Below are 24,318 nucleotides of genomic sequence, written 5' to 3'. Positions count from 1 at the left end.
TATATTTTTTGTCTTTATATTACTACTGTTAATTAATCCAGTTCAGATAAAGATGTATTAGTCAATTCCATTCAGTTAAAGATATAACTTAAACATGAATCTTAATAAAATACTTCTTAAAATATAGATAATGTACATGAACATCATAATTAACCTCATCAAAGTTATAAGTTATAAATAATACAACATTAAAATAAATGAAATGAATCTAAATCTGTTATAAATTAAACATAATAAAAATATAATTGATCACATTAACAAGGTATTTATTGAAAGACATTAATGATCCAACAGCTTAAGTTCTGAATACTGTAGTGTTCATTTAGGCACAGTTTTTCGAACAAACATTTCTCATTTCTTATTTTTTTGTAAGATATGTTGTTTTTTGTAAGAAAATATGTTGTTCTGCAAATCAATAACTGGTTATGTAACAGAACAATGTTTTTTTGAAGTTTTTTTATGAAGCTACTAAAAACTATAACATAAACTGGACAAAATGTATTGCAGTATGTAGTGATGTGCAAAGGCGATAATAGGAAAGTGAATTTCTGAAAAAAAAAATTAGTCTTGCACCAACGGTGGAATGGACGTAATGCTTCCTTCACACATGCTCCTGCCACAAAAATATACCAGAAATTCTCAAACAAATTCTATGTAAAGCTGTAAAAATGGTTAATTTTATTAAAAGTTGACAATTACAGAATGGGCTGTTTGCTAACTATGCGATGAAATTGGCAAAAAATAAATAAAATAAAAGTTTGATGGTTATCAAAGAGGAAGGTGTTAACCTGGTTATTGGAATTGCAAGATGTATCAACATTTTTTCACGATAAACAAACACCATTCTCAATGTTTTTACAGAATAATGAGTATATATTACTGTTGGCTTACTCAGGTGATTGTATTTTTGCATTTAAATGACTTGAATGTGAACTTACAAAGACATGATAAAAACATTTTATTAATGACAAAGTTTACACTTTCATTAAGCTTGATATCTAGATTATTCACCTTCAAAGTAAAAATTTTGCATGAAGACACTACTATTCACCACAGTTTGGATAGCATGAGCTAAAAATTCAGTTGGAGTATTTCCTGGAAGATGAAAATGATTTTTCAAAGAAACCGACACTGAATCAATTTAGTGAAAACATTACCACCTGCTAAATTATCAGGTGAGGTTCACAACCGGCTCATCAAAATCTCTACCTGTAAAATGTTTACAATTACAATTCACATCTTAATATTTAGATACTTTCTGGCTTGCTCAAAGTGAATATTGAAATTTAATCACAAAAGCATTGAAAATATTAATCCCTTTCAAAATGTCTTACCAATGTGAAAAGGGTTTTTTATCTATGGTTGGACTAAAAATTAAATATAGGAATTGTCTTTTATCATTTGGAAAAAAATTTGGTTTTGTGTGTTTTAGCACAGATCCACAAATGGAGAAACTTTTAAATTAAAAATAAACGCAACCTCTAATTAATCTACTTTTTGTACATGTGTACTAATAAGTGAAAATTTTTTATAATACATGATTTCATTACTGTTTACACCTAGTAAAGTTGTAGGTTATTTCGTAAACCCCCCATCATATCTAAAGTATTAAAAAAAAAGTTATGAAAAATCATCTTTTAACTTTTCCTGAAAATCATACTATGGTTTACTATAATAATCAAATTTTCAGTATTGTTTTAGGTAAAAAATATCTACTAACAGAACCAATTCCCATTTTTTGGAAAATATTTAAATTCTGAAGATACCAAAAGATTCCATTTTCAATTTTTTTTGTAATCTCTGTAAAGTATTCAATTTATTACCACATCTGATGAAAAAACATAGTAGCTATAGTATCAGAGAAGCTGCTTACAATGTGTTAAAGTCATAGTACCAATCATAAAGAAGTAGTTTAAATTTTATATTTTAATAAGAATAAGCATGTAAAATTCAAGTCTTTATTTCAAGATGCTTAATGCAAAATGCCCCATGGAAGTATTTTAGATCACTTTTTTTACTCTTTATCTGACTGAAAATCTTGAGCTAGTCATTGTAAATTTTTTTCTAAGAGACAACTGTATACCTGAAGGTAATTGTTTAAAAGATTGCATGATAGAATTTTCATTAAAAACTCTAGTGCTTCATTGCCCACAAGTGAAATTTGTGGGTGTTTTATTAAATAAGTTCTTATGGGATAATTAAATTGATTTCATCTGTAACAAAATCAAATCATACTGTTTTGCTCTGAAGCACCTTAATAAAACACTAAGCTTGTCTTCATTAGTAAATATTTATAATGCCTATGTATATTCTCATATAAAGTATGTTATTTCTTGGAGCTCCCTCAAAAAGTCAAAACAATTTTTAAAACACAAAAATGGGCTGTCAGATCATTACCCATAAGACTGAATCATGTAAAATTGCATTTAAAAAATTAAATATGTTAACTTATCCATGGGTTCCTTTTTTATTAATATGCAATCTTATCTAAAAAAAAAATAAAAATATCCACCTTTACCAAAGCAGACAATGGAACTGTTTTCGTATAACTCAACAATATTTTAGGTTATGAAAAAGGACCTTATTATGCTCACTTTGCAATTTTAAATAAATTGCAGAACTATTTGAAAAATTTTCCCATTAATTTATTTAAGATACATCCAAAACATTTTCTTTTATATAATGTATTTCAATAATACTAATAAAAACAACATGATTTATCTGTATTCCGTTGTATAACATCTACATAAATATGTGCTCAAAATAATTTTCAATTGCACCTTCTGAAATGTGAGTTAATCTGTAGAATTTTTTTTATGTATAATACATATATACCTTAATGTATTTATATTTAAATAACTAATATGGACTTAAAACATATTATACTGATGTGATCAATACACCATAGTGTGTAACAAGACCAGTATAACGGATTCCTTCCAATAAAGAAGAAAATAACAATGAAAGGAATCCAGAAGAGATCCTTTCTAAGACTAACAAGTCCATTTAACAATCATTCTTTGTAATACTGTCAATGGCACACCTCCAACAGCTGTTGTTCGATGAAAAGGTTTACCAGACCACAGTAGGAATTTATGAAAAATGTAAGGGTGCAGACAATAACTTTTAACACCAGTTAAGGAATGTGGCTGCTGTTCTGCAGGTCAGGGTAAATAAGACTGCTCAGACCAGAGGGAAAATCAGTAATAACCGAGGAATATGAAGCGAGTATCAGCGTAGTGTAGGTTATGTTCGATGCAATTGAAGTGACATCACAAGCATTCCAGTGTGGACAATGGGTAAATGCAGGAAGTTTTTCAGTGAGCTGTTGGTAAATAATGAGTGAAAGTGATAGTATTAAAGTTCATTCATAAATTGTTAGGGTAGTTCTATTATAAACAGGAAAGGTATTTGCAGTGAATGGAATTGTATGAATCTTAAGCTGGTCTAATCTTATCTGGTTTTTAATACTAGTTGTTAAAGATGTTAATATTAGCGGTCATTATGTCTAGTCAATTAAACAGAATTTTGATTTTTATGATTTAAATACACTTTAATAAATAAATCCTCTCCTTGTTTGAAACACTATTTTGTTATGTAATTTATTTATTATTACTTTTATTGCTTTGTCTTATGTTCTATATTCTTAAACTAGTAAAATGTATTAATATAAGCATTTGTTTTTGTTAGTCTCTCAATATCCTGGTTGAGCTGTGAACATGCAACACTATTTTAATGTTCAGATCAGGAAAAAGTTTATTTTTTTTATATTGTTTATAAAAACATTTGATATTTTGTTTGAAAATAACTTCCAACAAGCAAAAAAATAAGGGAATTAAAAACAATTTATTGATCATACATTATAAACTATATTTAATATAAATTACTATTAAATAATGAAAAATAAAAAAAAATATATATAAAATGTATAAGAAAAAAAAAGAATGATACAAATCATTGCATTCTATATTTCTTATATCCATACAACTGTAAATTTTTAATATTCAAAGTTCAAAAAAATTATATTTATGCAAAAATAATAAATTACAATTAACATTAAGCAATATATATTATCAATTATCATTCTCTGAGAGTGTAAAAAAATACACCACTATAATCAAGAAACTATATAAAACAATTGATCAATTTTGTTGTCTATATTTTCTAATTTTTTGGTTTTGTCTAATTTTCTGTCTATTAGGAGTACTAAAAAGCATGAGTCAACAATGCACTAAAATTTGTTTCACGTTTTTTTATTATTATTACTTGCTTTTTTTAATAAATAAAAAAAGTAAGATTATAAAAAATAGAGAAAATTATATATTATAGAAAATTATATTATTATAGAGAAAATTATTCAAATGTACCTCACTTACATACTTAAACTTTCATTGAGACATTACTAGTTTGCTATGAGTTTCAACCTAATTCATCTAAAAAGTAATACTTAATGCACCAATTTTATTAAATAATGGTTCAATTAAAGATAGCAATTACTTAAACTTTTAGTAGTCTACGGTGCAAAATTTATAACTTTTCCTGTTCTTTACCTATAATAATAATGGTTAAATTGCACCTTTTTCTATTAAAATATTATAATCAAAAGAATAATATTTCCAACTCAAAAGTCTGATGAACAATACTTAAAATCCATGATGACTTACGTTTTTATACATATAGCACAGTGACCTATAAATTTGTTGTGCGACAACTGTTGAGACATACCACAATTTCCATTACTTGCTCTATATTTTTTACACCTGCATTTACAGAGTCCATAAAGACAATAATAAAAAAAGAAAACATAGTTATTGAACAATAATTCAATGTAGGAAAATAGAATTTAAATTAATACTGGATAGTTAACAGATAAACCAATCATTTAATAAAATCCATTTCTATTTTTATTTTAAGTTAATATATTCATACATTAGAATATAACAAACAAATTACAGTTAACATACTAACAATTCAAGTGTGTATAACTAAAAAGAAACTATAATACAACGCCATTAAAAAATACAACACCAAATAGTTCATTTTCAGTTTCTTCAACAATACACATTTTTTAATCATAAGACTTGCAGATATCAACATGTCAGATCTCATTCAATATTTAAATAAGTGACAAAATTTTTTATTTCAATATACAAACGTTAATCACTGAAGATCAGTATAAGAAAAGTAATAGTCTCCTAAAACCCCATAAACTAAAAATATACCGGAATTTTTTTATTAATATTCTCTTAATTGCGATAAATTTTATTAAAACATTTATATGGGTAAGAATTAAATAACATTTTCATAATTTTTTTCTGGATTACTTATTTTAATATGGTAATCTAATTGATGACAGACTCTTTTGGCTTTTTATAATTAAAATTATTTTTTCTAATTACTGAGATTTAATAAGAAAATCTAACTGTCAATTCACAACAAACTATACATCATTCTGCAACTTCAGCAGGCTGAGTAGAAATATAAAAAGAAAACAAAAGATAGAACCTCTTTTACAAAAAATAAAATTAAGATTTAAGTTTAGTGTACAAAAAATAAATTGTAAAATGAATAAATTAAAGGATGAAAAATAAATTGATCTCTGACCTGCCCTGCCCTCCCCAATGGAAGCACTAGAAACATAAAAGAAAAAACTAATACAACAAAAATTCAATTAAATACATGAAAAAAGTTCAGAAGAAACTACAAAATTATTTATTTCATAAAAAGTTTAAAGTGCAGAAGAGAGTAAATATTCTTCCTGTTAAGTTAATGTATTGGGTGTATTGTCTGTGCAAGATGTATTTGAGCCAGTAATAATCTGTAGAGACATATCAAAATGAATTGATTCTATATTGCTAGTACAGTAACCTAAATCTTACAAAATGAATGTTATGATTTTACATTTTCTCTACAATGTTATATTGTCATGAAGGTAAGGTCTGTGAAAAAAGGACATATGAAAAATATTGAGAAATTTTATAAATGCTATAGCAAAATGGCTTAGAAAAGAAATATGATAGGGTGAAAACAATTAAAGGAAGAAAATTTGAATAATCAAGTCATATTGTGACAGAATTAAATAAGAGAAGGATTACAGGTAGGAGAAAAGAGTCAAAGAAGAATGTCCTGATTGAACAATCTGACATAGTATGAACACTTAAAAAAGTGTAAAAAGTTTTCTAAAAATTTGTAACACTGACATAATAATTAAAAAGGAACAGTTAGTACCTGTACCATATCCTAGTAATCCTACCAGATTATTCTGTTATAAAAGATTTTCATCAATAACAAACAGCATTTTCTTTAATTACCTGGCTCAAATACACTACATATATTGTTACTAGACAAGCAGGCAAACAGGTACTTTCATATAATGCTAATGGTTTTGAAAGTGCCATCAATGATCATTAATGCATATCAGTAACATTTAAAGACTTAACTATTGTTTAATTTCAGCAATCTGCAGAAACCTTTTCATTAAACATGGCATCAACAACTGACATTTAACCTTATTTCATATCTTAGTTTATCATTTGTGTTTTAAATTATTCGTATATTTAATTTTTTTTATTACACTTTCAATGTTTCCATTTAAGTTTGGGAATAATATATGAATTTTTTTAATTTGATAATTTATATAATAGTAACTTCCAAATCTATGAACAAAGGATCTGTAAATACTCCACCAGAAAATGTTTGATGACTAATCATCACATAAGCTCAAGGCTTGTGCAAAGGGAAAAATGGAAATGACCATTCATTGTATGTTGGTAATAGAAAATACCCATAGGCTTAAAATTTAAGTTATGGAATTAGCAAGAAGTCTACTTAAATAAAAACTACTAACTTAACAATCATCTTGAGTTCAATAACCTTAGATATGAGATAAAGTTTAATTTAGAAACAAAAGTTCTCACTATGATTCAATATGTATTTTGACATATGATAACAAACGTTTCACTTGGACAGGACAGCAGAAATCAGAGTAAGTAATCTGAACCACACAGATTAAGAAATTTGTTTTATAATCAACAGACAGTAATTCTGGAAAACACAGACACTTTGTTTGCAACCCACATGTTAAATGTACAGTAAGTTTTCATCTGTGAAAAACAAGTAATTTCTAACACTTTAAGAGAACACAACTAACGAGGACCTCCCCACTTACCACGTGGCAGAGAACGAGAAGGGTAATCATCATAATCATGCTTTCTCCAATTGCCTTGAAATTGCGAAGAAGGTTTAGACCTCCAATCATTCTGATTCTGTGAGGAGGAATTAGGTTTTCTACATTCATCTAGAAATTGCACCGAGGGACTACATTTTCTCTGATCATTTTGAAAACGTGAAGGATTACGTTTTCTCCGCTCATCAGGAAATTGTAATGGGAGATCAGTCCTTCTCTCATTATTTTGAAATTGCAAAGAGGGATTAGACCTCCTCCATTCTTCCTGAGAATTTGAAGTGTGATCATACCGTCGTTCATCATGAAATTTTGCAGGAGGATCAGGTCTTTTCCAATTGTCCTGAAATTTTACAGAAGGATCAGATTTTCTCCAATCATTCTGAAATTTTGCAGGGAGATCAGGCATTCTCTTATCATTTTTAAATTGCAATGAGGGATCAAACCTCCTCCAATCTTCCTGAAAATTTGAAGGATGATCATACCTTCGTTCATCTTGAAATTTTGCAGGGGGATCAGGCATTTTCTTATCTTTTTGAAATTTCAATGAGGGATCAGATCTCCTCCATTCTTCTTGAAAATTTGAAGGGTGATCATACCTTTGTTCATCTTGAAATCTTGAAGGAGGATCAGGTCTTCTCCAATCATCCTGAAATTTTGCAGGAGGATCACGCATTCTCTTATCATTTTGAAATTGTAATGAGTTATCAGATCTCCTCCGTTCTTCTTGAAAATTTGAAGGGCGATCATACCTTTGTTTATCTTGAAATCTTGGAGGAGGGTCAGATCTTCTCCTATCATCCTGAAATTTTGCAGGAGGATCATATTTTCTCCGATCGTCTTGAAATTTTGCAGGGGGATCACGCGTTTTCTTATCATCCAGAAACTTTGGTAAGGGTTTAGGCATTCTCCAACTGTCCTCAAACTGTGCAAGATTTCTCTGATCACTCTGAAATTTATGGTGTGAATTAGATTTTTTCCAGTTTTCTTGTATATACTTCATAACTTGATGGACCGGCTGCCACAGAGGAAGATCACCTTTAGCAGACATCTGTATAACTATATCTTTTCCTGATCTACTATTATCCTTCAACATAACTTCCAACTTTGCATTTAATGGTGGCTCTTGTTCATTATCACCAATGGCTTTACCTACAAGAGCATTTTTATTACTATTTGATGAACTGGAAAAACACTCTAAAAAAGTTTGTGTAAATACTGACTGGTCTACTCCACTACGTAGTCCTTTTTTAAACTTATTGATACTCAATTCTCTCTTCTTTTTATCATTCCCACTATCATCATAGTCTTCATCATTCTTACAATCTTCTTCATCACTGTCATTATCATTATCATCATCATCATCATCATCACCATCATCGTCATCGTCATCGTCATCGTCATCATATCCACCCCAACCACCACAAACATTGTCAAGATCATCATCATTATAATCACTCTCAACACTATCATTAGCATCATAGCAGTAATCTGAACCTTTTTCCTCAACTTTCATTTTTTTTGAATTGTTCTTCAGCTTATCCTCTGATTTTCTTTTCTTCCCGAGCCATGTTTCTCCATAACCTGTTACATTTGCGATATAGTATAAATGAGTTTTTCTTACAACATTTATCATTACCTGAAAAAAAGAAACAAAATCAATGCAACATATAAGCAAAATCAATTCTTTAATGTTAATACATTATTAATGTTTAAAATTGTGTTATATCACCAGTCACTTAAATGGTTACAATTATCTGCTTAAATATTTTTTATCCTTTAACTTCCCATACAGTTTATTTTCTCTGGTTCTACATCACTCAATTAATTAATCCTGATATTATAATAGTATTCTAGTTGCCTAGGTCTTCTTCATCAAATATTTTATAGCAGGGTTATTTTAATACATTTATTGCCATGCCTATAGTTATTTAGACGTATGGATCCTTCCAACTTTCTGTGCTGTAAAATCTTGGGTATTTCTTGTTCGTTTGGCTGTGAGGGTTAGGCAAAATGACCAATGTTTTAGTTATTACAATACAGCGATGAAAAAAGTGTAATTTATATTATACTGGAGTTCATTTGTCTTTTTTCTAGAATTTTTTAACAGTAAATGAAGAAAATTGAAATTTCTTAATCAAGTCAGTGATTTTTCTTCATTATTGAAAATTACTTAAGAATTAAATTAAATTTCTACTTTAGTTTGTAATATCTGATTGTTTATTCAAACTGGATGGATATCACTAATTTTTTATAAAGTCAAAATCTCATAATTATGAAATAAATGTTGCAACTGGGACACATTATTACAACTTGAAAATTTGAAATAATAATACACACATGTGCAAGTTTCAAATTGTTGGCAGAAACTAAATAATTTATTGAAAGAAATTATTTTAGTAAAATAAAAGGTTTTTAGGGCATGAATATAATATTACAAATATTTTTCCAGAAATTTTATTCAAGAATAGTTATGGTGAGCTGTAATAGTTTCACTAAAAATTCAGACGTGTTAATAGTTCAGGCAATTAAAAAGCCTACTGACTGTTATTTATATTTATGTTTTTAGCACCCGCAGGCGTAACTTAACTACTTAAAAATATTGATAATGCTAGTAGAAGCTTATACTTCAAAATAGCAAAGAAGCAAGAACTATGGTAATCTTGAATCTTTAAAAAAAGATCTTTTAATGTTAATAATAGAAAAAAATCTTTTTTTCATTACTCTCTGACATACAAAATTTCCTTTAAACATTTTTTTTTTATTCAAAAGTATTAGAGTGAACCTGGCATCAAAGAAATAAATTACAAGTTAACATTAAACTGATAAAACAATTTCCTGGATAAAATGATGCATTCAAAGCCATTTTTTTTTTGTGGACATGTCACATAAAAAGATAAAAATAATCTATGCGGAATTGCATGTAAATTCTCATGCAAAAACTTTCGAAAAAGTCAAGTTCCAACACTTACATTAAGTAATTTTTGGACACAATTTTTTTTTCTAATAATAAAGTACCTAATGTAATAACTAAAACACAAGACAATTTTAACAAGAACTGATACATGGAAAATCAATTAATACTATCAAATGAAATCTGTACCACTATTGCAAAATATTTAGGATTTTACTGCCTGTTAAAGTATCCCACATGCATGCATGTACAGAATTTAACAATCTACAGTCTTATATAGGTGGATAATGGTAGTACATAGATGAGAGAATAAAAAAACTTGTACTGGGAAAAATGTAAATTTAATGACTTTCTGTAAACATGGAAAATTCTTAGTAAGTAGAGTTTAATTAATGGCACTCTCTCAAAAACCACAATTTATTTTACAAATAATTTAACTGTGTACAGCTGTGAATCATACTTATGAAGAACATGTGCTTGTGTTTGCAATAGTGATGGAAATTTTGAGAATTTTTTTTGAGTCTACACGAATCAAAAGAATTCTACTTTCCTTTTTTCTTTAACTTTTTTTGTTCTTACTTTTATAGAGTATTTCAATTTTTTTTTTAATCAAAAGAAATATGTATTTATCTTAATTTTTCAAAATGAGAACTAGTTGTTTTCATTTCATTTAGAATTTAAACCGATAGTTTAAGAAAACTGTTCTTGAAAAAATATTATCTTTTCACTGTGATTTAAAGATGCCAATGATGCTGACACTATGATTAAAGTTAGTTATGAATTTAACCATTTTTAATAGGCTATAACACTGGTACAGTTGGATTTTGAAAGAAGTATATCAGAACAAAAAGAAATTAAAATGACACGTTCTAACCAAAAAATTCAGCAAACAAAAAATAGAAGTTATATCATCTTTTTTCAATGGTGGATAACATTATTTTTTAAAATGACTGATGCTTTAGGAGTTAGATTTTGAAGAAAAACTGTCTAAAATAAAAACATCTTAAAATGATATTTTCAATGCAAAAAATAGGATTCCAGAAAAAATAACTGTGCTTCTGCCAGACTGGAAAAACTGATAGGACATCAGACATATAAATAACAGCGTGTTATTTGCAAATATGTTTTTTTTAAATATTTTAATATTAAAAAAAAAGATAATTCCATATTAGTAATTCATAGCTATTTTTAGTTTTTGAGATCCCAAAGGTGGCCTTTTTTAAATGAAAATTATGTATAGATAGCGTGTTAACTTGTAAAAAATATATATACATATATTTATTTATAGAGAGAGAAATTAATTCTCAGTCACTCTCTCTCTCTCTCTCTCTCTCTCTCTCTCTCTCTCACCAAGTACTGTATATGTACTTTTTTTTATAAATGTTTAACCATAATTATCAGCTCATCAGAATGCAATTAATTCATATTTTTTATACTACAATTAATATAATTATATTCAAAGACTGATTTGGTGATAACAGTTTACTCCATAATATCAGCTTTTACAACAAACAGTATAAAAATCTATGTACTGAAATTGATTTCTTCTCATCACTAATATAAAACAAGATAACTATAACAAACCACAGATTAAATGTTGATCATTTCAAAATATATCATTGAAGCAATGCATTATAAAGTCAATAACATTCTTAGTGATACAGGACACAATTGTAGTGAAGTTTTGAACAAAAATGTATTAAGGATATTGAATTACAACAAATATTCTCTGGATGTAATATGGCTTAAATCTAAATGGAACTCAGAGAGAGGGTAAAATGAAAACTTCTTTATGAAGAATCCAAAAATTTAGAAATCAGATCATCTATCATCATCAAATTGGGGAATGCCTCTGCTCTTTGTGAAGACCCAAGAATAAAACTGGACAATATTGATGTACAAACACTTAATGACAAAGCAATCAAAGTAGCTTAAGTCAATGGTTCATAGAAGTAACCCAAACACATTACTTTATAAGAGGGGTTAGTTATTCATTGCCTTTTACTTTTTAAGTTAAATTAGGTTCTCCTTTTATACTAGAGACAATATTTCAAAATGAAAGAGTGACAAATGCACAACTTGAATGTTAAAATGACAAAAACTTACCTTAAGCCTGTTCAATAATTCAGTGACCTGATCAATAGCCTCCTCATAAGAGATATTGGTACATACATACTTGACAGGTTTTCTAGCATGATTATCATGGAAAACTAATTTCTCAAAACAGTTAGCAGAAGATAATTTAATATCTTTGTTAAAAGTCCATGCAATACCCCACGCACGATGTGGTCCATAATTAAATACAGATATTGCTTTATAATCTTCACCAACTAGTTCATTCAATTCTGGTCCTACTTTATCAATAGTTGATCTGCGACTCATCATGGCAGTAAAAATTCTGAAAAAGTAACATTTCATTAATCCTTATACATTGATATCATATGTTATAATTGAAAGCTTTATTTACAGTACAGCATGCAAAAACTATACACAGAATCCGTTTTTTCCAATACAATTTATAAAACTCCACCAACTGTTATAATAATGAAGTATCTGCAGAAGCTAGTTTGAGATGTGGATGAGTTAAGATATGTTTTAGCAACACTTGTGTTTAAACTTTTCATTTTTAAGTATTTTTGGAAGAGTTTTCAGTTTTTGCAATGGTTTTACGTCAGTGTACTTATAAAACTTTGTTTAATACAGTATATGTTTTCTAGTGGATACTTGCTCATGTTAAAAAATAGTTACCAATAATCTATAATGAAAGATATTACTTACTTCCAGTTTAGGTTGTTTATCAATTAGTATAAGGTTTATGATTGTAATCTAACACTGAGGTAAGGCCTACTCAGTGTTATTATACTACGTCTTTAAAAGATAAGCAATGATCTACAGTAAGTACAATAAAAAGGATTTAGCTATTTTTAAAACTGATAATCAGACTATAATGTGCGACTTCATATCCACTGGTTATTATTAAGTTTGTCAGGAATTTGGAAAAAATGGTCTTTCCTAGAAAGGCAAAAGGAAATGCTATAAATGAAAAACTGATCTGGGCTTCAGCTCCATCTTGCCAACTCATATACATGAATATCCTGCTCCTTACAATTATAACATTTTCAAGCAAGTTAAGGCTTTCTCTCACTTTAGTAAGTGAGAGAAAGTTATTCAGAGAATGGATAGGAACTATAAATTAATCATCAAATATACAGAAAAGTTTCTTTCATTACAACTGTTATACGCGAAAGATTTACTGGATCATTCAGTGATGGCTACTTCTGCTGTTGAAGATTTTTCTGGTGGCAAATTATAGGGAGCTGGAATGGATATGGACACTTCAACAAGTGTTCAATGTTTTAATGTACTTAAGAACACGTCAAGACATGCGCAGAATCAGAATTGAACTTTTTTTAAGGAAAACTACCTGATCAGGAGAGTAAAATAACAGAAATCATGGGGGTCAGAAGTTAGTGTCATGGGGGTCTAGGGTGGAGGATAGTAGGTAAGTGACTGCAATAATGCAAGTTCAAATTTACAATCAACTAGTTATTCTACAATTATTTTTCAAAATATGAGATTGGAATTCCATTTTTAATCTTGATCTTTCCCATTCAAATCATTATCAAATTCTGCTACTCTGGGTTATATAGAAACTGAGTTTGTAATAATAAATTTAAAGCTATTAAATTTCTAGAGTTTTGAAATAATTTTTGATGAAGCAACAAAGAGAAAATTGTTGAGAAGATCTAATTAGGATTCAAATATTTTATTAAATAAAAATGTCTCTTTAATAATGATCTGATCTAAATAGTACATTTGTTATTAAACTTGTAGCAGCACTGTATCATTTTATGCAAGAATTGATATATTTGGGGTCCAAAATGTATAATTTGTTCATTGCACATTATGGGAGGTTCTTATTGTGATAATCAGGAAATATGCTAGTTATCTCTCATGGTAGGGGGATACTAATTCAAGTAGCCGATTTAAATAGTTTGTGTGACAAAATATTAAGAGAGTTGATCTTTTTTCCAATTCGTGTTACACCTGATTTGATTCTAAACAGGAAAAGGGTTGGTTGAGTTTATGGAGGAAATGGAGTTTTTGAATTATTAATGGGAATTGACTTCTTTGAATCTCAAGCAAAGTTTGCTTTTATTTTAAGTCATGGATTCAGTGTTTTATACGTAAACAATGTTTAGATCAATATTGATGTGATTAGTTACACAGTCTTTCAAAATTATATCTCTTGCATTCCCATCATTTACCTTATGTATTAAGAGGTTTATTTATTGTTTAATGGCAGTGTTAGATAGAGGGTTAAATAGAGGGTAGATAGATAGATAGAGGGTAATGTTAGTTGTAGGTTGAACTATATTTTGAATGTGGTTTAAAATCTAGTTTTGCCAGTTATATATCTGATTCTCACCAGTTGTACTTTGATAGAGGAATGTGATAAACTTCAATTTATATTAATTCTGGAATAATAAATCCCAAGACTTCCTTCAATTTGTTCAAGTATGCTGATCTATGTGGTGGAGCAGTAGCATCTTGGCCTTTCATCCAGTGGTCCCAAGATTGAATCCTGACCAGACATGGCATTTTTCATATGCTAAAAATATTCATTTTATCATATTCCCATGTACAAGATTTGAAGCTTATATGGTGAATTAATTATCCATAAAAAAAGTAGCAGAGTACAGGAAGGGCTGGTTTTAATTCTATTACTAAATATCTTTTGGTTTGATATGATTATCTATCTATACACGTTACACAAAACAATACTTTTTTAAAGCATTATATATACAAATATAACTATTACAGAAATTTAAATTTTAAAAGTTATCATTTAAAGTTAAAATTGAACAGATAGGAATATTAAAATATCAAAGGAATTTTCTTCTATAGTGTATCAGATAAATCCCTAAGATTTTATTTTATTAATGATTCAGATACAAAGTATATTATTTCTGTTCTGCAAAATTTCCTTCTAACATTACTTAGAAAAGCCTTGGAAAAGGCTCTGTAGTGACGTACTGAACCAGATAAATAAACTTAATTTTAACTAACCAGATGTACAACTGATTAAGTATTTTGGAAGGGATGCTGTACCGTGTGAAACTTATTGAAACCTCAATCCCAGCTCATTATATTTATAACTTTTTAAATGTTATTATGCTCAAGGAAAAAGCACCTCAGTTTAAAAGTAAAATGATTTATAAAAAAAAAATTTGAGTGATCTGTATAATTACAGGGGTATTGCTCTTATGGATTCTTTGGATAAGATTTTTTCTTCTATACTGGTAAAAAGGTTTAATGTTTGGTGGAGGAAAATTCATTATTCTCGGAGTTTAGAATGGTTTTTATAAAAGATGAGGCTGTCAAGGTATTTATTTATTACACCATCACTAATATCAATTAAATTTATGAAAAAACCTAATCGTTTTCTACGTACACTTTCAAAGGGCTTTTGGATTCAGAAGATCCTTTTATTATGGAGAAGTTTATTAGGCTTGGGCTTGCATCTAAATTAGCTAATCTTATTAAGTTTATACAAAAATTGTAACATGTCAGTGCTTGGATGTGAAAATACGATTTGATGATTTAGATATACATCAAGAGATTTTCTGGGGGAGAGGGAACACTTTCTCATTGCTTATTTAGTTTATTTATTTCTCACATGGTTGATAATTTTTTTTTAAAGTAAGAAAGCTTTTCCCCATTTTAATTGATATAAAGTATGATATTATCCTTTATGTTTCGCAGATTAGCAAAATTTGATTACTGTTGTTCAAGAAAAGAGGAATATTGTGAAGTTAACTTGTTGAAAATAAATTCATTAATACTAAGTGATTTTTTTTTTCAAATAGTGAGATTAATAAGAAATTTCACAAATTGAAATTTGGCAGTAATTGTGTATTAACAATAAATTATGAAATTTAAAATAAGTAAAATTACTAATTTAGAAATTCCATCTCACTCCTCTGGTAAATTTCATATGATCTGTTTTCACTGTTAAATGAGAGGAAAAGAGTGGTTTAGCTACAGTCAGAAACATTTTCAGGTTCAGAGGTCAACACATATGATTCTATGCCTAGACATCTGGATTCTATAATAAAAAATCTACTTGTTATATGGCGGGGAGATTTGGGCTTGTAATTATGAACATCAATAAGAGACAGTTAAGCTTCAATCCCGTAAGCAAGTATATTATCTTTAAAAAAAAATGCTCCTAATATTTACACAAAGTCCAAATTCAATCTCCTACCTGCAAAAGCAATAATATTTAAGTCAAAGAACTGCTACTAATTAAAATTTTATAAATGTCTGTTATTTGTTGTCCTATAATTTGTTTCAATATTGTTTAACTTAGATTTTGCGATGGGATTAAGATAATTAACTAGGTTTCTTATGGGGGGGAAAAATTTATTTCTGTTTGTTCCTTGGAATAATCCTTAAGCAGGATGTGTCACTTTTAAAGAATTTAAATGATAACTTCTGAATTAATTGTCTCCAAAGATATACAAAATACTGGACATTCAAAATTTAATTGTTTGTATCAGTGAATACATCGCCTGTGACTTCCTTAAGTTTATTTGGGCTAGAGAATTCACATTATAAGGTTAATAGTGCAGTTAAGACTATGCAATTTGATAAATTCTGGATTTATCATAATGAATGTCATTTGAAACAGGTAGTGGTGAAGTATCAATGTACCTAAAATATTCTCCACTCATGTTTTCTGTATTAAGGCTTGTCAGATTGCATTTCCTTGGCTGTTACATACTGGAGGTAAAACCTAACATGATAGTTCCATCTATGGATATGTAACTCTTACTTTAAATTTTGTAAGTTTTTGTCAGCCAATCAATAAGATCAGGCTTCTTTAATTAAGTTGTATAATAAGAATAATTCAAAATACTTACTTAACTCTATCCTTAAGATGGACACTTTCGTGCATTAATTTATTGACAATAACAGCTTCCCAGCCAGATTCCAGCATTTCACTAAATTCAGTTCCTTGAAGATTCTTCTTTGGTTGTAAAGCTTGTCCTACTTTGCCCAATAACACCAATGCATCTTTATGGTTAAAAAACATAGGGCTCCACATAAAAAAATCATAAATGACACCATCATCTAGTACTCCACTCAGATGTGTATTCTTAGTAACTTTTTTTACTGAAACACATTTTAATTAAATAAATTAAAAATCCTAACATTAATAATAACACAATCTTAAGAATCTAATGCATGCAAAGTAAAAATAAACTACCTTTAATTACAAAGCAATATAATCACTGTAATTAAATACATTAACAGGATTATAATTGCCAGTATAATCATCCTATATCAAAAAGCAATGTTCCAAGAGTTCACACTTCACCAGTTGGGGGATGACATTGTCCTAGTTGGCTAGACATAAACAACAATAGGAGTTAGTAAAGTGTGCTTAAATTAACCTCATCCTCTAGTTATGATTTTCTGAATAAGGGAAAATAAGTCAAGACTAACATCACAATTATCTGCTTCTTGATTAATACCCGCATATTTTAATATGAGTAAAATTTTTTTAGGTGATGTTAATGTTGTTAAATATGTAGTAATTAGTAAATACATGTAGCTATGATGAACAGCTTATAAACCAAAATCAAATTTTTTTTATACTGTTTATAATACACTATCCTAAATCCCCAGGGTTGTTAGTCTCAAAAATCTCAAGATGAGAGCCACCAAGTGCATCAACTTCAGGTGTAACAGTTTTATAGCAATATGAAACTTTATTCATCAGTTATAAAAAAAAGATATGCCTCAGATTAGCATATAAAAATTATAAGACACAGATTCTAACTACAGCTATTATAAAACAATAACTCCTTCCCACTTTCTGGGTCTACTTAAAGGGGAAATAGTCATAAAATGATAAAAGTTGATTCATTATTTTGAATAATGTATAGCATATTATTTTAAACTGAAGCAAATATCTTCAAAAGTACCAGAACTCTTTTGAGTATATTTTAAGGTAAATTCAACTACCTTAAAGTTTAAGGTAGTTGAGTCTAAATCCAAGATTAAGTTAAAAATCATTAAATTTAATCCCCACAAACAAGCAACTAAACGCACACATCTGAAACTTCATAGCATGCCATCTAAATGATCATACTTGACAAATATCATAGTCAATTGGTCATACTTGTGCAATTTCTATGTCAGACTGAGAACTTTCTGAATGACTCTGGTAGATGTGTTCATTCAAATTTGTTAAGCAATAGTACAATTTTTTAATACAAACACCACATCAACCATTATACGAGGTGTGATAAAAAAATACAGTGAATAATTTTTTATTAAAAAAAAGTAATAAGGTTACATAGAATTCGATTTAAGTACTGTCCTTGGCTAGCAATGCACTTATCTCAACGTTGACTCCATAACTGGAGGCATTTCTGGACGGCATCTTTCGGAAGGGCTTTCAGCTGCTCGGTCGTGGCCCTCTCAATATCAGCAGTGGTGTCAAAATGTTTTCCTTTAAGCACAGTTTTAATTTTTGGGAAGAGCCAAAAGTCGCATGGTGCTAAATCCAGTGAGTATGGCGAATGTGGACAGACAAGAACACTTTTTTCGGCCAAAAACTCGCGAATGAGAAGCAAGGTATGACAGCGCGTTGTCGTGATGAAGAAGGAAGCCATTGATCCATTTTTCTGGTCGCTTTCTTCGTACGTCGTTTCGCAAACGTTGCAGTATACCCTTATAAAATTCAGAGTTTACAGTTGTTCCCCTTGGAACGAACTCTGATCGCACTATGCCCTCACTATCGAAAAAAACAACGAGCATGACCATGATGTTGTATTTTGACTGACGTGCCTTTTTAGGGCAAGGAGATGAACTGGCTTTCCATTGGGAACTCTGCATTTTGGTCTCAGGGTCATAGCCATCCAAATTTCGTCTCCAGGTACAATTTTGGCCATGAAGTCCGGATCTGCATGAAGACGACCCTTCAACTCCGTGCAAATTGACACACGATTTTCCTTCTGTTCATCACTCAAAAGTCTGGGAACAAATTTTACACTCACTCGTCTCATTTGCAATTCATTAGTTAAAATGCTTTGAACGGATCCGTACGAGATGTTATGTCTTCCGATAGCTTTTCTCGAACAGTCATTCGCCTGTTTGAACGTTTCCACTTTTTGCACATTTTCAACTGTTTTTGTGGTTACTGGACACTGCTCGTCTTCAACAGACTCATTTCCGGTTTTAAATCGGTCATACCACTTGTACACAGTCTTCAAAGTTACCACATTATCGCCGTACACCGATTCTAACATTTCGTGAGCTTCTTGGGCATTCTTTTGCAACTTAAAACAAAACTTAATGTTAATGGTTTGTTCAAAAGCCATGTTGCACAACAGACACAATAAACACAACCTCACTCTAGCGGCTCTGGCAGCTGACTGGCAAGCTCGAACGTGTTACAACTTGTCCCTTCCAGTCTCAGTTGATCACGCTATTGGACAAATTACAGCATATGGATGTAGCGTCGGCAGTTGCCGCTATAAAAATTCATTCACCGTATTTTTTTATCACACCTCGTAGTTGTAGAATTTATTTAGTATTAACAACACTAAATCTTCTAATATTTGTAATTCTCCCAGATCTTGGCCAGATGAATTAAATTTGATCTGGCTAAGACTGATTCTCAATTGAAATGAAGATCAATTTCAGCCAACAATTAATTTCATATGCTGTAACTGCATATTTTTCCCCAAATTAAAAATATTGAAAAAAAAGAGTGGTCATCTTTCAACAAAACAGTTCACTACCATACTGCAGTATTGCAATAACTGAGACATACTCAACAACTTCCTTAATCATTGGACTGCAACAGTAACCCTACTTTCTGGTAAGTAAAAAGCCCCAATTTTAATACCTCTACACTTTTTTTGTGCGGCAGAAACATTTTACGATCTGTAAAACTTGAGAAAACCAGAGCAATAGCAACTGCTATTTATAATAAGATAAGAATGCATTTTGGTGTTGCCAATTCAGCCACACTTTGCAAATATATTGTATATTGTGATGAACTGAATTTTATACCTAGTGCGCATAAAGGTTGACAAAGATACATTACTTCTAACTAATTAACTTATCATATACCCTAATAATATCTTTTTTGTCAACATAAAAGGTATCATTTTAAAAAAATGTTATAACTGAATTTCACACATAAAATGATATATATTTCACAGTATCAAACCACAGTACAGTTTTTCCAAAAAAATAATATATTTTTCAATGCAACTAAATAAAAATAAACTTCAGAACTGATTAAGTAATACAGGTTTTGTAAATATTAGTATTTTTCATTAATAATATTTCATAAGATTTTATTTTATTAAAATCACCTACTAATTAAAAAATAAAAAGTGAACAAACAATATTCTATAAAATTACAAAAAAGCCAAACAAAAAAAATGTCTGGACGGTATGTATCATAAATTTTCAACATCTCTGCTCTGAATGGCAAAAAAAAGTCTTATTTTGTTACCTTACACTTCATAAGGAACCCCTCACTAAATTTTATTTTCTATCATTAAAAAAAAATTCACCATCATTTCAAACCCCTTATGGCACCGAGTTTTTAAGAATATCTCTTTGGTACATATATCAAGTTATGGGATTGCTTAAAAATTCATAATTAAATGAACATTAACCACATATTAAATGTAAAAATAAAAAAATTAACCATAGTTCAATTTTTAAAGGTCAGCCAGGTCAACAATAAGTCAGAAAGATGATTTGAAATAATTAAAGTTGAAATAGAGTTAATAAAAAGTAATTCGTGTAAAAATAAGCCTGTTTTATTTACTATAAATGTATCATATGAAATATTTTTTTATGAGGCAAGTTCAATTTTTTTTTTAATTGAGAGGATCTATTAGCATGTATCAAGAAAATAGGATCGCTCAGAAAACTCTTAGTGATGTTATTACAATTTTTAATTTCACAGGAATATATTAAGATATTTAGACTCCAGTCTCTGGAAGGAATAAAAAATTAACCATAGTTCAATGTTTAAAGGGGAGCCAGGTCAATAATAAGTTTCTTCATATTCTCCAGGTGGATGACTGACTTTAGGATCACATAACACTGGTAATATTAATCAGATCAGTCAACATTTGCACGCTTTTGAAAGGTAACATATCACAAGAGTATTTTTAGAAAGATGATCATATTAGTTTACGGTATGTCCAAAAAAGATTGTACCCTTTTCTTTATTTTTATCTAGGTGCCCAGTGTGCAGAGAGAGGTGTAAGTTACACTGATTGCTATTAGGTATTCCAAATTTTGATTGAAATACCAGCCGTTCCCATGAGTTCAAATTTTTCAAGATAGTGCCAACAGAAGGCACTTTGTGCTGTGGAATTCACAAACACGTCTGTTATCACAGTTCAATGCAACTTTTGGCGACAGTTTGGGGATCGATTCACCTGTCAAGAACTCCATTAAGCATTGGCATACACAACTTATGGAGACAGGTTACCTTTGCAAAGGCAAAAGCATTGGCCATTCTTCACATTCAGAGGTGAAAGTGGATAGAGTTTAGCAATCTTTCAACACAGCCCCATAAAGTCAGTTCAGAAAGCGAGCCGTGAGTTAGTATTCCCCATTCAACAGTCCGGGATGTTCGTCATAAGTTTTTAAAATTCAAGGCTTAAAAGCTGAAACTTTTGCAAGGACTCACTGAAGATGACAAACAACTTCGCACTGTCTTCAGTGTAGACATGTTGGGCTTCCTGAAAAATTATGATTTTGGGGGCAGGACAGTCTTCAATGATGAAGCGATCTTTCATATCAACAGCAAAGTCAACAGGCAAAATGTTCAAATCTGGGGTTCACAACACCTTCTACTAATCACTGAGTACATCAGAGATTCTCCAAAGTTGAACGTCTTTGATGCCAAATGCAGAAGGAAGCTTTACAAGCCATTTTTCTTTGTAAAAATAACTGTAAAGAGATAATTGTATCTTGACATGCTACAGATTTGGTTGATGCCACAACCTGAAGAGGACTCCCAAGATTTCATTCCAACAGGATGGAGCTCCATCCCACTTCCATAAAGACATGAGAGGGTATCTGAATGAACATCTCCCACAGCATTGGATAGGTTGCACTGATCCTGATGATGAAGTGTTGTTGAGATGAACCCCAAGGTCACCGGACATGACACCATGCGACTTCTTTTTTTGTGGGGCTTTGTCAAAGACTGTGAGCATCTTTCTTTGTCCCACCATGTCTTGAGATCTGACTGAGCTGTGAGAGCAGATCACAGAAGCCTTTACTACCATTACAACAGACATATTGATTCGAGTATGGGAGGAAATGGGCTATTGACTAGATAGATATCTGTCGTGTCACGAAGGACACTCATACTGAATTTTTGTAAGGTAGGAAAAAAAAATTGATATATCACCTTACTTTTGTTATATAAAGGATTCTAATATCACATCAGGGGGCCAAAAATAGTTTTTTGAAAAGGGTACATTATTTTTCAGACATACACATTTACATTATTTTTACATTCACATGTGCATTATTTTTACACTGTATTTAAAAATTATTTTGTCCTGAAAGTGAATGAAAACAAAGAAGGGATTTGTATATTTTGAAATTTCATTATAAAAAAGGGGGAAAAAATGACAAGCAGCAAAAATAATCTGTGCTGTTTATGGTCATAACAGCATCAGTACAGGTGGAATAAAGCTTGTTCAAGCATTCTGAATCTGGAAATTCTGGTGATGATGCACCTTGCTCTGATCAGTTAATGACTGAAAAAGTTGATGAAATCATAGAAAAATTGAGCAAGACAGACACATTAGCAGTCATGGTATCAGTAATGAACTAAACATCAGCCAAAAAAACAGTTTTAAACTATTTGAAAAAGGCTGAATACAAACAAAAAGTTCTATCTGCTAACACAGAACAAAATTCAGTCATTTCTGAAACGCCTCATTATGGGCAATGAAAAACAGATTGTGTGACAATAATGTACAGGAAAGATTGAGGTCAGAGCAAAATGAAGCTCTGCAAAAGATGGAAAAGCTAGGATTTGATGCCAACAAAAGTGATGCTGTGTGTGTGATAAGATAGGAAATTGAGCAATATGAGCTGCTGCTGCCCAGTCAAAAGTTTTATTTTAACTTCTATGGTCAACTGCCATTTAAAGACTATACCCAGAAATTTAAATGAAGCAACCATAATTGATTAATAGGAAAGGTGTCGTCTTTCATCACAACAGATGCATTTTTAGTGGAAACTAAAAGAACTTTGCTAGAAAGTTTTGATGCACCCATGATATAGTGTTGACCTTCAGTTCCAGTCTACCATTTTTTTCAGTTTCTACAGAACTCTCTTAACAGTATTAAGTTGGCTTCAATAATCATATGTCGAGTTCGCTACATAAAAATCATAAAGTTCTAGAGTGACAAGATTATGCTTTTTCTTTAAAAATTTGGCACATATTTGGTTTAATATATTTTATCTAAAATATAAATAAACCTTGTTTTACTTCTGCATTAAAATATGAAGGAACTTTTTCTCCAACCAACCTTTTTTTTTTTTGTTACAGTAGAAAAAAGAAAATTTTCACCCAACTTTTGAGTCTATAGGCTTACAAATTACACAAAGGTAGTGATGAGCAAACGATGTATATAAACTCAAGCTAAGGCTTCAAAATTTCCAATAAAAATTTCAATGAAGACTGCATAGAATAAAAACATAAACATCAAAGCTTACCTTTAACCAAATCATCAAGATTGTTTGATTTAATATTACGAGTGGCGTAGTCAAAAACAATAGAATTGCTTTCAGTTGTTAGAATATTCCATTTGTTTTTACGAGCAGTAATCAAAGCATACATACAGCTCGCACCAAGACCTAAATACAATGATAAAACATTAATAATAAACTATCTTTCATAACCACCCAGTACAAATATTAAATTCAAGTTAGATAAACAATTTACAGAACAAACAAAATTTTTAAACAAACAGAAAAGCAAAATGCCACCAAAATCATATTTTATTAAGTGTATGTTAAATTTTGTTAATTAATATTATTTAATACTCCATGTGTTCTTTTGATGGGTTACTAACTCATTTTAATAAGTTTAAATAATGAGGAATCAAATTTAAACAGTAATTTTGCTATTCTAAGCAGCAAGCAG

General features: G+C 29.9%; 1 protein-coding gene across 1 annotated transcript in view; it reads right to left on the bottom strand.

Moving 5' to 3' along the window:
• Positions 1 to 4,862: 4,862 nt before the first annotated feature.
• Positions 4,863 to 24,318, bottom strand: part of LOC142324081 (uncharacterized) — a 41,830-nt gene continuing 22,374 nt past the window's right edge. The window contains exons 4-7 of the mRNA XM_075364707.1: positions 23,889 to 24,029; positions 17,024 to 17,276; positions 12,204 to 12,495; positions 4,863 to 8,822 (exon numbers count right to left, since the gene is read on the bottom strand). Coding sequence (XP_075220822.1) covers positions 7,146 to 8,822; positions 12,204 to 12,495; positions 17,024 to 17,276; positions 23,889 to 24,029 — 2,363 coding nt within the window. The 3' untranslated portion in view covers positions 4,863 to 7,145. The remainder of the gene's footprint in view (positions 8,823 to 12,203; positions 12,496 to 17,023; positions 17,277 to 23,888; positions 24,030 to 24,318) is intronic.

The sequence above is a fragment of the Lycorma delicatula genome, chromosome 4 (assembly GCF_047948215.1).
Source record: "Lycorma delicatula isolate Av1 chromosome 4, ASM4794821v1, whole genome shotgun sequence".
Classification (NCBI taxonomy): Eukaryota; Metazoa; Arthropoda; class Insecta; order Hemiptera; family Fulgoridae; genus Lycorma; species Lycorma delicatula.
This window is presented reverse-complemented; position numbering and strand designations above follow the sequence as displayed.